The sequence below is a fragment of the Gymnoscopelus braueri genome, assembly GCF_963280865.1.
Source record: "Gymnoscopelus braueri genome assembly, chromosome: 8".
NCBI classification, from domain to species: domain Eukaryota; kingdom Metazoa; phylum Chordata; class Actinopteri; order Myctophiformes; family Myctophidae; genus Gymnoscopelus; species Gymnoscopelus braueri.
In genome coordinates, this window is record NC_137609.1 from 13,993,034 (window position 1) to 14,009,666 (window position 16,633).

The 16,633-nt window shown below is 41.1% G+C and overlaps 1 protein-coding gene across 1 annotated transcript in view; it reads left to right on the plus strand.

The window, feature by feature from the left end:
- Positions 1-9,143, plus strand: part of mtus2a (microtubule associated tumor suppressor candidate 2a) — a gene marked incomplete at both ends in the record, with an annotated part of 63,656 nt that extends 54,513 nt beyond the window's left edge. Inside the window, 12 exon segments of the mRNA XM_080435954.1 lie at positions 158-232; positions 234-313; positions 315-351; positions 1,210-1,335; positions 4,508-4,574; positions 4,979-5,193; positions 5,316-5,421; positions 6,335-6,408; positions 6,650-6,748; positions 7,297-7,416; positions 7,733-7,833; positions 8,696-9,143. Coding sequence (XP_080292080.1) covers positions 158-232; positions 234-313; positions 315-351; positions 1,210-1,335; positions 4,508-4,574; positions 4,979-5,193; positions 5,316-5,421; positions 6,335-6,408; positions 6,650-6,748; positions 7,297-7,416; positions 7,733-7,833; positions 8,696-9,143 — 1,548 coding nt within the window.
- Between the last annotated feature and the right edge of the window lie 7,490 nt (positions 9,144-16,633).

Below are 16,633 nucleotides of genomic sequence, written 5' to 3' on the forward strand. Positions count from 1 at the left end.
AGCAGAACAACGCTGCCAAATGTCGCTTGTGAAACCGTTTCCAGACGGTTCTGCTGTAGACAGATTGCACCAAGAGAACTCATACACACACACACACACACCTTGCCCCAGACTCATTCTAAACCCTAACTTCCTCCTTTCTTTGTCTCCCTTCCAGTCCAGACACGGCATCGCCCGCCAGCCAGCCGCAGTACGGGGCTCAATTCCCCTCGGCTCCCCGCGCCGCGTCGCCCCCCTTCAGGCCACAGCCGGAAACGCAGGAGAACCTTCAGAGAGAGAAAGAAGAAGCCCAACAGAGGGAGAGAGAGAGGGAAGAGGGGGGAGAGGGGGAAGGAGTTGCAGAGGGAGGAGGTGGTGAGTCTATTGTTCTGGTGTATTATTGTTCTCTCATTTATTATTGTTTTTTAGGTGCTGTGTGAAAGCACTTTGTGAACTCCCTTCTGGGAAAAGTGCTGTACAAAGGTTGTGCGTAGTTGAGCCACGCAGCTGTGTATCACTTTGTTTAGGCTTCTCAGCAACCTTTGCTGGACAGAATGCTAGCGTTGAAGTCAAGTAATGTCCCGCCCTATTCTTTTGATTGAAGTTTTTATCGATAAAAATGTATATACATGACCATATATTTGTAGATATCTGTCAAAAGGAGAAGTCACAAAAAAGCTCGAGAGCTTATGTCCATTGTCCTTTACTGAGTAAAAGGACAATGGACATAAGCTTTTTTGTACAACACAACACAATACAATACAGTAGGTCTGTATTGTATTGTGTTGTGTTGTACAGGTTGAGAGTCTGTCCTACTGTATTGTATTGTGTTGTGTTGTACAGGTTGAGAGGATGTCCTACTGTATTGTATTGTGTTGTGTTCGTGTTGTGTTGTACAGGTTGAGAGTCTGTCCTACTGTATTGTATTGTGTTGTGTTGTACAGGTTGAGAGGATGTCCTACTGTATTGTATTGTGTTGTGTTGTGTTGTGTTGTACAGGTTGAGAGGATGTCCTACTGTATTGTATTGTGTTGTGTTGTACAGGTTGAGAGGATGTTCCACTGTATTGTATTGTGTTGTGTTGTACAGGTTGAGAGGATGTCCTACTGTATTGTATTGTGTTTGTGTTGTACAGGTTGAGAGGATGTCCTACTGTATTGTGTTGTGTTGTGTTGTGTTGTACAGGTTGAGAGGATGTCCTACTGTATTGTGTTGTGTTGTGTTGTACAGGTTGAGAGGCTGCAGGGACGCTGTGAGCAGCAGGAGAGACAGCTGACTGTTCTGAGAGAGGAGCTGAGGACGACTACCTTGGGTTTGGAAGCCTTCATCATCTCCACTCAGCACTACTGCCTCAAGGTAGCAACACAGTGTCTTAATAATAATAATAATAATAATAATAGCTTGAATTTATATAGCTGCTTTCATAAACCCAAGGATGCTTTACATCAAAAACAATGAACAACCAACAAACAAACAACCAAACAAAACAACAACCAACTGTTCGCCATAAGCCTGAGAGAATAGACCGCCGAAGTCTGACGTCATTTACACATCCTTTGTTTGTCTACCTGGTTCGCAGTTTTCCACCCCCGTTCTGAATCCCATAGACGTATTTAATATCGCGTCAAATAAGAACTGTGTTCCAAAAATAAACAAATGACCCCGGCGTGTTGACTCTTATGGATATGAAGCATCAACTGACGGTGAGAAAACGCTAATGTTACTTCCGCCGAATTAGTTACATTTTTGCCAGAAACAGACTGTATCAAATATAAGTGACTATCATAAACGATACAGAACCCCCTCCCTGACAATAACGCCGACACGCTGTGTTTATTTTTGGACCACAATTCTTATATGAGACGATTCTAAGATGACCCAATGTTATTCTCCATAGAGAAATTACTTCCGCAAACCTGGGGATGAACGAGTCACGTCAGGACTTCGGTGCTCTATAGGTGTCTTAAAAGAGTCCAGTGTTGGAGCATGGCGAATCCCTATTGGGAGAGAGTTCCACAGGGTGGGGGCTGCCACACTGAAGGCTCTGTCCCCCAAGGTTCGTGTGTTTGTTTTGGGGACGGACAGAGAGGAGGTCCAAGTCTGTGGACCTCGGGTTCCGTAACAGTCGGTTTAGGGAGGAGGCCTGAGAGGTACTGTGGAGCCAGGGTCTTAGTTCTTATCATTGTTGCCGGGCAGAAACTTTGTAGGCCTATGTCCAAAACTGTTACTAAATGGGGGGAAAAAATAACCTGTGTTCCAATAGAGTACCGAAGTCTGACATAATTTACATATCCTACCTGGCCCATACACATGTTTGCTATCGCGGCATATAAGAACTGTGTTCTTATATGCCTCAAATGAGCACGGCGGTTTGACTCTTATGGATATGAAGCATCAACTGACGGCGAGAAAACGCTAACGTTACCGCCACCGAATTAATTACATTTTTGCCACAAACAGACTGTATCAAATATGAGTGACTGACTATTGTAAACGATACAGAGCCACCTCCCTGACAATAGCGCCGGGACAGATTGTTTATTTTTGGACCACAATTCTTATATGCTGCAACATTAAACTAACATCTATGGGAATTCAGAATGGGGAAACAAAACCGTGACCCAGGGGATGAGCGAGTGACGTCAGGACTTGACACTGTAGGATGACGAAGTAGGACATTACTTTACAGAAAAACATAAAAAGGTGAAATATGGAGATACAAGGTTTCTGGCTAGTAGCAACGATATGTTGTAATAATACTGCTATTATCCTCCTTAGTACACTGTGTTATTGGTGCACCCTAGCCAGCCTTACAAATTTGATTATGATATAATCAAATTTGGAATATTATTCCCTCCAAGGGGAACTGGAAATAGCTGACACATAAAGAGCAGGGATTCAGGGTATTGAAAAATACAAATGATACACAAGGGCTCTTCAGCACAATCACACACAAGGGCATAAGTTATGTGGTTTATACTCCACTTAAGAAACATATGAGAGAAATCATTGTCCTGTTATGAGATGTTTTCATTTAAAGCACCTACTGCCACAGGCCATTAAGGCCCCAAATATATTTGGTTTAAAAATATATATAGAAATTCATCCAAAATGTATTTTGGACCCTGAAAATTTAATTCCATAAACATATTTTACATACAATTGGGGTACTTTTAATTATTATATTTTTTCCTGTGTGGTATTTATTAATTTTTTGTCTATGTTTTTATCATATACATTTGGACAAATAAACATTAAAATGAATAACATGTTACTGCAGTCCCCCTTTCCACACCCATCACATACACACACTGTACATGCATGGACACATTTTGCCCATGCATAATCCAGGTGAGGTTCAAAGCATGGTCAATGAGCAATGAGCAAATGTGTGCCGCTGTGTGATGGATGGATATACAGTATATTCTCTTATCTTGAGGTTGATTACTTACTATGCGGTCTGACATGTCTGCAGGTGTGGCTGGGTATCAGGTATCAGCTTTAACTCCACTTTACGTATGGAAAAGCTGTTCTAATGAACACTCCTCCACAGCACTGAAGACAAGGCAACCCTCTTCCAGTGCTCTGTTTATGTACTGTTGGTCTTCAGTGCTTCAATCAATGTTATGATCTATTTTACTGCGTACATGCCATACACAGTTATATTGTGGAAGATTTGTACTGTGCTTTTATAGTGTATAGTGCCCTCTACTGTTGACATCCTAACATTGTTCTCTTTTGTCTCCATATTACAAAGTGAAAACACTTTTGTTTTTTAAATATCCATTTGAAGAGGCTTTGAAACCATTTTTGCCACCTGAGAATAACTTAATTTGAATGGTTGGTTAATTTAGCAGGAAAGTCATTGCAGTACATGCCATAATGTCCCAGACCATCTGTGGAGTGACAGTGAGAATAAACTGTTTCCATCGTTTGAACAACAAGGTAGTCTTTTAGGAGACTGATGGGAACATTGCACAATTTCACGGATGATTAACGACCGAGTCACCAAATATACTTCTAATTATAGATAGATGCCAGGAGCAGATGTAATTCACAGTCCATTAGCTGTGCGTGCTAAAAATAAACATGCTGCTCTTGTAGAACTCTGCTGACGGATGATAACATAGTTTGTTTGCAGTTAGTTTAAGGAATATAAAACATCTATATCATTTCATGTTCATTTATTAATATTAATGAGGAATTAAAATTCACTGTTATGCTCTGGCAACTTTGCATGCAAGTTAAATGTATTTTGCCTGACCATCCAATTAATAAGTTATATCCCTACTTCAGAGTGAGATGTCAAGAGGAAAAAGTGTTTGGGAGGGAAAGCACACTACATCAACACATATCGATGCAGCTAATTAATGTTATGCAAAGCAATTAGTCTCCTCTGTGTTGCTATGGTAGAAAACCTTGTGTGAACCGCCCCTGACTGTGTGTTCATGACAAGGTGGTAAACTTGCTCATTAACCCACCTGTTTGATGCTTCATGGGTCACATCATGTATTTTGTCATATTTCAGAATGAATACACCGAAGAGCAGGAGAGGAGATTGTCTGTGGAAATTCAGAGGATCAGAGATGAAGGGGGTGAGTGGACTCTAGATTGCTCTCTTGGCTCAAAAATGTAAGTCCCTGTGTTCAGTTTTGCTCCTTGTGTATTCCTAGAACTTTATTCCCCTCATAGCTCTGGTCCATAAGTATTTGACCTGCCCTGTCTCTACCTCTGTCCTGCATTTGGGTCCTACATCAAGAGGAACAAAATAGCAGTTGTATAATGAATCAAACATGGAGGCATTAGATATTAGCATCATCAGCCAGTTTACGTGGATGTCTGCTTCTCTGCAGAAATACAGAGGACGAGTAATGGAGTTGCTGGTGAATGCAGGATGGATGACATTCATAAAGCCACTCTGACGCAGTGCTGTGGAATCACAGGGCGTGGCAGAGCGCAGAATCATTATTATTTTGTAATTTGTGTGCGTTTGCCTCAGTGTGCAATGCAGTCCGATGGGAGAGGCTCCAGAGGGAGAAGACGGCGCTGGAGGTGGCCTTCGAGCGAGAGCTCCAGGAACTGCAGCTGCAGCAGGAGGCGGAGCTGGCAGCGGTGGAGGAGGGGCTTAGGAAGTGTCACTCGGCGGAGACGGAACACCTGCGGGCGGAGCATCGGTCCGAAGTGGAGGAGCTGAGAACTCAGCAACAGGAACAGGTGAGAGGTGCAGGATGGGAAATGGAGTTTTATGGGACAGGAAGCGGCGGGAATTGAAATTGAGTTTTACATTGTGTGCGTGTGTGTGCGTGCGTGCGCGTGTGTGTGTGTGTGTGTTTCAGATGGAGGAGATGACAGTCAGTCACCAGGCAGCCGTTCAGGAGCTGAGAGACATGCATAACATAACCATGGCAACGTTGCACGAGGAGCACGCTCGCACCATGAGAGGTACTGTACGTGTGACGTAGGACAGACCCTGTCTGAATGTCTGAAAGTCTGAACTTACTGCACTGATGAACCACGCAGGCTTTCAAATCACTCCACTACAGTGCTTCTCACACGTTTTAATTTCAAAGAACGCCTATAACTATAACCAAATGGACCTCTACGCTCAGAGTTACAGACCTGTAAGGGCCACTTTAACCATTTGATCTCTATTCTAGGGGGAAATTTCCGATCTACAAGCTCACAACGCATAATTTTTGGTGGACATTTGGTGTAGACGGAAAAAAGCCGTCCAAGTACATTTGCAACCCCCTCAATGAACCCTGAGGGTCCCTGGACCCCACTGTACTTGCTCCACTGATGAACCATGCAGGGTGTAATTAAGTCTAATCACTGCAGCCTACGTTGTTTTAGTTTTTTAATTAGATTTTCTTTGTTTGTGCACTCAGTCGTAAATTTGCCAGATGACCTCCTTGTAAATTAAAGGTTAATTAACAAAAAACTAAAACAAAACAAGTCAAACTCATGCATAGTGTGCACCTGAAAGTACATTTCCTCCAGCTGCCCCCTGGGGTCACATCTCACCAAAGCCTCCTCTTCACTTCTCCCCCATGAAGCCTGATTTGTGCTCCGTCGAACGACGGCGTCGCACGCCTAAAATAGCACATCTACAAGCTCACAACGTGTCACGGATGCAACGCATTGTGAGCTTGTAGGTCTTCTATTTTCTGCGTGTGAAGTATGAATCGGGCTTAAGGTGTGTTCATGCATCTTCGAACCTCTAGACTCTAACCCCTACCCTAGCGTGGTATGCAGGTTTCCCCTGCATCAAAGGAAATAACATTTAAATGTTATTTGATAGTTGACAATGGAAATTACATCAGTTCTCTTCTCTGTGTCTTCACCTTGTCTGCAGACTTGAGGAAAGCTCATGAACAGCAGAAGGCGATATTAGAAGAGGATTTTGAGAAGCTCAGGCAAGCTCTGCAGGTACAGTATGGCTGCAAGGAGAACTAAGTATTATGGTTTGTTGAACATTGATACATACTATTGAGTTGTACTGAGCTGATGTGTGTGTGTGTGTGTGTGTGTGTGTGTGTGTGTGTGTGTGTGTGTGTGTGTGTGTGTGTGTGTGTGTGTGTGTGTGTGTGTGTGTGTGTGTGTGTGTGTGTGTGTGTGTGTGTGTGCGTGCGTGCGTGCGCGTGCGTGCGTGGATTCTCCTACTACTCAGGATCAAGTGGACACCCTGACGTTTCAGAACCAGAGTCTAAGGGACAAAGCCAAGCGCTTCGAAGAGGCTCTGAGGAGAAGTACAGATGAACAGATTGTGGTAAGAAGACATGTGTTGCATATCAACACATTATCACCTTGCCTACAGCTCAGGCTGATATGCCGGCACCGTGGTTGGATAACCCCCTGTAATGGATGAAGGCCCAGCGTTTGAGCAACGTAGCATCTGTGGTGACATGCTGGGTTACTTCTGCAGCCAGGTCACTCACGGTGACACTTTAGCTTGGATTGGTTGGTCAGCTACTGCTGTATCAGCCCTAGAGCTGATAAGTGTTATCACCCTCTCTGTCCACTCTCCTCGCCCAGGGCAAATACAGACTGGGTATGTGATAAGTATGTCTGAGCAGCAATGTTACTGTCTAATCAATGGTGTAAACCTGAATACTAAACTGACTTTCTCATGTTCATATCGACTTGTACTGAGCTCGTGTGTGTGTGTGTGTGTGTGTGTGTGTGTGTGTGTGTGTGTGTGTGTGTGTGTGTGTGTGTGTGTGTGTGTGTGTGTGTGTGTGTGTGTGTGTGTGTGTGTGTGTGTGTGTGTGTGTGTGTGCGTGCGTGCGTGCGTGCGTGCGTGCGTGTGTGTTTTAGGATGCCTTGGCTCCATACCAACACATTGAGGAAGACCTGAAGAGTCTGAAGGAGGTTGTAGAGATGAAGAACCAGCAGATACACCAACAGGATAAGAAGATCTCTGACCTGGAGAAAGTGGTAGGCTCAATATGCTCTATCATATCGTGACTCACAACGTGAGCTTGTGGATCGGCTATTTTTGCTACTATTGCTGAAGTAGGGCATTAATTTTATGGAAATATGAGGCTTCTGCCCGACAGCAACGATATGCGCATGTACGCGCACACACACACACACACACACACACACACACACACACACACACACACACACACACACACACACACACACACACACACACACACACACACACACACACACACACACACACACACACAGCCTTTGTGTGTTTGGTGCATTGAAGGTTGTGCTGTGGTTGTATTTTGTCCTTGAGCAGGCTCAAAAGAACGTCTTCCTGGAGGAGAAGGTTCAGGTCTTACAGCAGCAGAATGAAGACCTGAAGGCCCGCATCGATATGAACCTGACCCTGTCCAGGTAATACACATCTTCATCTACAATGATAATACTACACTTCATCCATGTACAGATTCAATTGTAAACAGATTCAAAGGTGATATACACAGGCAATGTATACATTTTTATATGCTATCAACAATCAAATTATTTACAACCTCAAATAAATACTGAGAGAACATCGTGTTGGGAGAAAACTAGTGTTTTAGTAGATTCAGTAGATTTGATTTGTATACAGTGCTTTGGTGCATGAACTGTTGTGCCAAGCTGCATGTTTGCTGCAAGAGTTTTGAAAATACAAACTTTGACTTGTGCAACTGTGATGTCATAGTATAACTTACTATTTGTCCTTCATGTTATCGTAGTATAGCCTTACAGTTTGATCTCTGTGTCATCTTGGGATAACCTTACAGGTTGTTGTCATGACATAACCTTGTGGATTGTCCGCTGTGTCAATGTAGTATAATCTTACAGTATGTTATCGTAATACAACCTTATAGTAGTTGGTCGTACTATAACTTACAGTTTGTCTTCTGTGTTCGTAGTATAACCTTACAGTTTGTCCTCTGTTGTCATGGTATAATTACAGTTAGTTTTCTGTGTCATCACATTATTACCTTACAGTTTGTCCTCTGTTGTCATGGTATAACTACAGTTAGTTCTCTGTGTCATCACATTATAACCTTACAGTTTGTCCTCTGTTGTCATGGTATAACTACAGTTAGTTCTCTGTGCCATCACATTATAACCTTACAGTTTGTCCTCTGTTGTCATGGTATAACTACAGTTAGTTCTCTGTGTCGTCATAGTGTAACCTTACAGTTAGTTCTCTGTGCCATCACATTATAACCTTACAGTTTGTCCTGTCGTTGCTGATCTGCAGGCAGCTGTCAGAGGAGAATGCCAACCTGCAGGAGTCTGTGGGCAAGGAGAGCACAGAGAAGAAACGTCTGAGTCGTAACAACGAGGAGCTGCTGTGGCGTCTGCAGACCAGCCCCCTCATGTCCCCCTGCTCCTCCCCCATCCATCGCTCCTTCTCCGCCTCCCCGGTTCCCTCGTCTCCTTTCCTCTCCTCCTCACCTTCGGCGACGTGCGACTCCCCAACCCACTGCTACGGCTGCCCTCAACAAGCCACGCCCCCCAATAACCACTACTCCTCGCCTTCCCACAGAGCCTCGATGGTTAATCAGAATATATCCCCGGGGCCAGCCACGCCTACTCACAGGGCAGCAAGCAATCACAATTACTCCCCAGGCCCGGCCACGCCCACCCACAGAGCTTCAGCCAATCACTGTCATGCAGCGGCTTGTCCCGGCCCCCTGCAAAGATAAGCTTGCCTCCTCACTCTCACTCTCTCTCTCTCTCTCTCTCTCTCTCTCTCTCTCTCTCTCTCTCTCTCTCTCTCTCTCTCTCTCTATCTCTCTGTTGCTCACTCAGTCTCTCTGTTTCTGTCTCTCTCTCACTCTCTCTTCTTCGTTGACTTAAATCCCCATATTAATGTCTCGTCTCTCCCCTCTACTCTTTTTGTATTTCATAGCGGCATTGATGTGCTGTAGTAAGTTGTGATGGGAGATATAAGTGGATTGAAATGTCTGTAAACTACCCCAGCCTCTACCTTGTGGGCTCCATTATGCTGGAAGGGATGACCTGCACAACTTGATACACCAGCATCTTGTACTGTGTATATTCAACCACAGGTAGTGTTGAATTGTAGTGGAAAAACTCCCCCTTGCATGGGCATGTCGACTCCCCCATAGACAGACACACAGATAGACAGACAGACAGACAGAGATAAGAAACAGAGAAATACATCCTTGTCACCACTGTGTTTACATAATATACTGTAGTACAGTACACTTCAGCTCAGTCACTGAAAACAGTGCAATTTTACAAAACAACAAACCACATTCTTTCTCCTTGGGACAAGAACCTCAGTCGAGTTCCAGCGATGAACTACAATTCCAAGTCAAGAACTGGAATCAGCTATGTTTTGTTTTTGATTTGTTTTTGTTTTCTAACTCAAATTAATTTCTCCTTCCGAACAATTCCCAAACCAAGCGCCTTATTACTCAACCCTGCCCTCTCACCAGCAGACGACGGACAACATTTTATAGGACTCAAGACTACTCACTTACAGAATTTGGTTTGTCAAATCTCAGCAATTTATTCCGTCAATCTCTTATACAGTACAGGTACAGTATGTGTATAACCTTCCTTAGCTTTACAATGATGGTTGTACTTACTGTGTTCAACAAAGCAAACCCAGGGCACTCATCTAGAAAAGTTTGTTTTTTCTTCTTTTAAGCCACTTACGCCCCCTTTACACCTGGCATTAACATCCATCGTGGGAGATCGGATTGCAATCGCATAGCGCTTGCCTTGACCGCATAAAAATATGGTTGTAAAAAAAAAAACACATCTGGAGGTGGTCAGGGATGCAGTGTGACCACATTGAACATGAGTGTAAATGTAATTGCGTTTTCAATGCACATGTGGAAATAATGTGCACGACTAACCACAAGCAAGCAGTAAAACAGTGAACTAGTACCAGTAGCAGCAGAACATTAGGCAATTCAACATACTCAAGTATGGAGTCATGTCAAGAAGAGCAAGTCAATGATGACATGTAGGGTTGTGTAAGAGTGGCACATGGGATTGGGTTATGATTGGATCTCAATGCAGACACTGGAGACGTAATACATCTAAATCTCGAAACAGTCTGGATACGAGACACGTGTTCATGCCCTGCGTAAAGGGGGCCAAAGGCTGTGTTCAAACACAAGCACAGTTGTCATTTATGGAAAATAGATTTTGATGTCAGTAAAAAGATTCCAGTGATTTACTCATTTTTTCTTCTTCTTTTTTTCTTCTTTTTTTTATGTACTGTATCATAAATCTCTTTTTAGCCAAAGAGTGGATAGTTTAGATAACATTCAAATGTATTTATTTGGTCGTATTATTTAAAATGATTGTCTGATGCAATTTAACTTGAAATCTAAGAATGTTTGTTTTGTAACTGAGGCCTAGCTGGAACATTAGCCAAACAGTATATTTGAAAGCACATTTGAGACCCTGGAAATATATTTTCAGGAGAAATACTCAGTGTTACTGTCTACTCAAAATATACCGGAGTGTCCAAAATAATAGATTATAGCTCTTTTTGAAATATTTTGAAACATATGAAATTACCTTTTTTCTTTTGCTATATGGGCTGTCCGGTCTTCCTTCACATTCTCTCCACATTTACAGTCCACTCTTTTTGGACCCCTCAGGTCAACTTTCAAAAACGATGTCTGCCATTTTGTATTTACCTCAGAGGAAATGTGCAGTCTATTGTGTCTGTAGCTATACGATAACAGCAACAACAACAACTCAGATACCAGGGAGCTCAAAGCCAAGGGGGTTCATGTACCTACCACAGGAATTGCTGTTGTAAATGTCGTTGCGCTTTGGTTTTATAACGTGATATTTGTATCTTATTTATCTGATATTTTTTTCCTGCTACTAAGGCAAGCATGTACTGTGAAAGTCTTCCGGTCTGAAATGTGTTAACTTCCTATTGCTGTGATTCTTCTCTTAATCAAGCTTAGAGTGTAAAGGAAATGAATGAGGTTAACCACTTAAGCCCTATATACTTCGTTGTTGGACACATAGCAAAGATAGCCGATCTACAAGCTCACAACGCATGTTGCATCGTGATGCGTTGTGAGATTGTATTTGTAGAACTGCTATTTTAGCTATTTTTGAACTTTTTTTTATTTTATTCGAAAAAATCTTTAAAATGTTCAGACACTGGTATTTTGAAAAATTTGCCCAAAATAGGAACACCAGGGTTAATGTGGTTACGGATAGAATTTCCTATTGCCCCATAGATGGGACAAGAGCGGACTAATATTTAGTAGGTTGTTTGTGCAGAAGTATGTACAGAAGAATTGGATCGCATTAACAATATTTTTTAAATTGTTGTTAAACTGTTGAGTTGGCCATTCATGTGTGCCATTCTTCTGAACATACAAGAATATGGAATATGCCATTTGGAGAGAGAAAACGCGATGTTCTTCCTTTCCCTTACTGTAGATATGAATAGATGGTCTCTAGGGAAGTGTCTAGATGAGGGATCTGTGACTATTAATAAGCTATACAAGTTGCAATTACAGGTACAGTAACCCTCCAAATTACCTCTTTGTAAAGTACAAAGTTAATGTAGCCTATTCCTTATATGGTAACCTCTGTGATAAAGACGATTTCAAAGAAGCATTGCTAATAGGCTTCTATTTATCTGATCGATATACTTTTATGTTTTAATGCATTTGTCAATGTTACTCTGATTTCTCAGTGTACAAAAAGCTTTTTATCATTCAGGGAATTGTTTTCTAAATTTTGATTAGTCACACTTTTCACAAGTTTATTTTGTATAGTTTGTCTACTGTAGCATACACAAGTATATAAAGTCTGGAGATTACCCTATTATATACAGTATACTTCCATTTATATTAATTAAGACAGACAGAAACCAACATTTGGTACTCATAATATACTATAGAAACAAGAACATCATTATGGCATACATTATACTATATCCTCCGTCCGGGTCCAAGTCATTTATCTGGAATTGCTTTGACAGCGTCAAAGTAGAAAACCTACTACCCTATCTCAATTGAGGACTCCCATGTACTGTACATGCAGTATACTCACTTTTCCAAGCTAAGCTCAAACTATTCATTGGTTCTTCATTGTCTGTATGTGTATATATAAATACAGCACATATATCGAGTGTGAAAAGTGTTTCTGGAATGATGATGTTGTGTAAATAAGGCAGCCCAGAATGAAGGAATCAGATGTTGGTTGGTTGGAGTGACTTGTTCAGTCAAGATCCAGATTGTTGAAACTTTTGCATGAGAGCATATATAGGCATAAGTTGCTGTAACTGTTCAGAGAAAGTCTTTTTTTTAATGGATATGTAATTGCTATACCAGCATTTTTTTAAGGTAGTGAGTAATGTAGAATCTTTTCATGGATCTACAGTATAAGGTACCCATTGTACACAGGGTTTTTGATGCTTGTAAACAAATGTTGAATGTCAAGTACACTAGTGGATTTGAGAAATGTATCTCATTTCTGTGATTTTCTACAGATTTTAAGAATGTCTTTTCTTATGATCCCTTCAACAGTAAGGATGTAGTTAGAAAGTCACTGTGATTGAAAACAGTTCCACTTGGGGTCATTCATTGAAGAAACATGCTGTTCATTGTTGATGGTAATACAAAAGGACAAAGTTGACTTGTATTTCGGAAAGCAACTCACAACAAAATCCAAAATGTTATCATCCATCTTTGGGGGGAAGAAGCTACCTGAGTGATGCTCAATATTTGCAAAATATGAAACATAAGTAAGCTCTACACTTTATGACATCAATAACGGTCTTAAAGCCAGCAATTACTTTGACTTTGATGATCCCCAAGATGGTGGATAGGTAATTTTGGAGTGAAACTAAATTTATTTATCCACAATTTCTAAAAGGATTTTTGAAATGATTCCAAACTGATTTTCCTCAGCTGCTTTAGTCTAGTCTAGTCTAATTGGTCAAATATTTGTTTCTGATGTACAGTGGTCAACGTGACCTTTTACCTTGCATGCAAATGATGAGGATATACTATGAGGGCAAGCACATTCTTTAAAGGGATAATTCACCTTTAACAGGCAACAGAACAGCATTATGTAAATACCTAGGGTGACTTCACCAGAGTATGGTTCAGAACTGATTATTCTTCTAACGGTCAGGCCAGTGTTACATGAGCAACCTTGTTTCTGCACAATTTGGTTGCATATCCCATAAACAAAATTGTTTACGATATTACATCATGTAGGCAGATCAACATTCCATTACCACAGTACCAAATACAATTTCCCACGGTTTTAATGTAAGGTTTAATACTTTAATACTTGAATATGAAACTTTTTTACAGTTACAAAATACAAGAAATGTTAACTGCTTCTTAAATCGTTTCATTTTCCCACTTTGAATTTGTGGTGGAGGCTCCCTTTAAAGCAATGTCCTAAACTACTATATCAGATAGTCTCTTCTGCTGGACTCCACAACTGTGGTTCATGACCGACCTGGTTTTCTATCCTACCAGGATGTTAATTGCATTCACCTGTTGTCCCAGGTCCCTGATTGGACAGTTTGAACAACAAGAACACCAAATAAACGTTATTACCTACCTGGTAGGACAGAAAACCAGCAGTGGGCCCTAGTGGTCCCTGAGGGCCTGGGCTGAAGAGCCATGAGAGTGATGCAAAAAAAAGACCCCCACCACCAATATGTTTACAAACAGTTCCTTATAGTTCCTTATAGATTAATCTTGTCAGCCATTCACATTAAACTTAAAATAACCAAGAACTGGTATTGCAGTGACTCTTACAATGTGTCCTATGGACATTTTGTTTCTCACTATTTGCTGAATGTAAAAAAATGATAATTGCATTTTATAGAAGCCATTTGTGTACTTTTGTTAATTATAAAGGGGCCTCTTGTAAAACTAATATGTACTGTAGCACCAATTTAACAATGCTGTAGCACTTACACTTAAGCCTCCCCACTACTACATGGGTGATATGGAAATGCCCATGTTGATATTTAAATGCTGGTGTAGTGAATGTTTTAAAATATTGCTTGACACTGCTTTCATTTGAACTCTTGGAGGAAAGTGATGTGGTGGTTGCCCCTGTGACTTGTTCTACAAGACAAAGTTTATTGATCTGTTCTGGCGCAAATTGATTGTAGAATTGACTGTAAATACATTTACTACATGACTTGTGTCTTAGTGCTCATACACAGTAAAATCTTCAAGTGTTAATGTATCCATTTTGAAAGTGTACATATGGTGTGTACATTTTGTGCACACCAGGATTATACACTCCATTTGTAACTCAGAGTGTACAAATGGAACCAAATGGACCCTTATGGGTCCATTTGGTTCCATTTGTACACTCTCAGAGTTAAATGAACACTCAGAGCTTTACATGTATGAAATAGTAGAAGCATGTTTTTCCTGTCTTTGCCGTTTCTTGGTCTCTCTTCCTCTTACCTCCCTGCATTGTGATTGGTCAGTATTTAACCGTAGCATAGAAGGTCTCTAGACAATGAGGACTTTAGATAAACATGTGATGTACACGCTATGTCCATGTTCATTTGCACTTTTTGAAGAGATTAGAGTATTAAAAACATAGTAAAGAAAACTGTGTGGAGCTCATGTTTGATTATAGCCACTGAAGCCCTATTTCAAAAATGGCACCCAAAAAAAGCCAATCTACATCATCACAACGTGTCGTGATGTGACGCGTTGTGAGCTTGAATCTGCTATTTTGGTTATTTTTTAGTGTTTTTTCTTGTCTTTTTCTTTTAAATGTTTGCATTTTTTGGGGAAGATTTTCACCTATAAAGACATGCCCAAAATAGGTTAAGGACAAGTCGTAGGTCTGGTCATCAAATTGTACCAGCATGTCCACATTGTGACGGCATTAAAATTGGTTAATTGTAACCTTTTATGGAGGTTCTCCGTCCTGTAACAAGTGAGGGCTCGCCCCCAAAAAAGATCTATTTAAAATGACCAACTAAAAAGATTACTCTCAGTGTCAACACTATGCCAACAATTGCAATTGTCAAGATGTACCATTATTAGGTGTGAGATTATGTAATTTTGCTGTTGATTCAGACTTTAACCTTTGGCCTTTTTGACCCAAAAGGGGAAGATCTCTTCAGGATTTGTTTGATTTGATTTGCACAACAGGAATCATATGATTATACATACAGTAGTATACTACTTATTTCCTAGGAAGATGACAGAATATTGTTGTGCCGGTGACGTAAGAAACCCTAGGAGGGCTTATAAGAGAACCTCACCGTTAACATTAAATACAATTTACATGTATTAGTATTTTAAAACAAAAATGAATAAATAAGTAAATAAAAACAGATCATTAAGTATAAGAAAACGAGACAACAAAAAACATAAAATAAAAATCAAGAGTTTTAGAATACCCACAGTGTGATAATATTATGGATGCCTATCCTCTAATTACCCACTCGGGTATTCAATGTATTTTTTAATCTTCTTTGAAAGTAGTTTGGGAGGATGTGGTAGCCGCTAGGTGGAAATGGGCATTCCACATGGAGACGCCTTTGTATTTGATGGAGAACTGCCCCCTGGTGGTGTTACATAATGGGACATGTAGATGGTTTGCCTGCCTGGTGGGATATGTATGAAGACTGGAATTAGGAAAGCTTCCTGATCATTGGCGCCAAGTCTCATGAAAATCTGTTAATTCTCGATTGTGACCTTGACCTTTAAACTTTTCAATCCTAATGTCAATCATCTCTTTGGGGCAGCCTAATAAGTAAGGAACACCAAAACTTGATTAGTTAGTTCAGTCAGACAACTCTTGGATTGAATTACAGCATTGAATTTGGCATCAGGGCTCTGTCTCTATTCATTCCCTGTAAGCATGAACATTTATAATTAAGTGATGTGCCCAATAGAATTACAGGGAATGAATTAAGACCCCAAAGGGGAATGTAGAAACGGAACCTAGAGGTGGATTCTGGAGAGCCGGTGGGATTGTAAAACTTCATGGGCAGCAGCAGACAGCAGAGTATGGCAAGCCGTTTTAACATTTAATCGCTAGACTGAGCGTGGTTCGATTAAATGTTAAAATGGCTTGCCATAGTAGAGCGGTAGCAGCAGACAGCAGAGGCAACGGACAGCAGAGAGGCAGCAGCAGCACAGCAAGCAGCAAGGAGGAGAGGCGAGGAATGAACAGG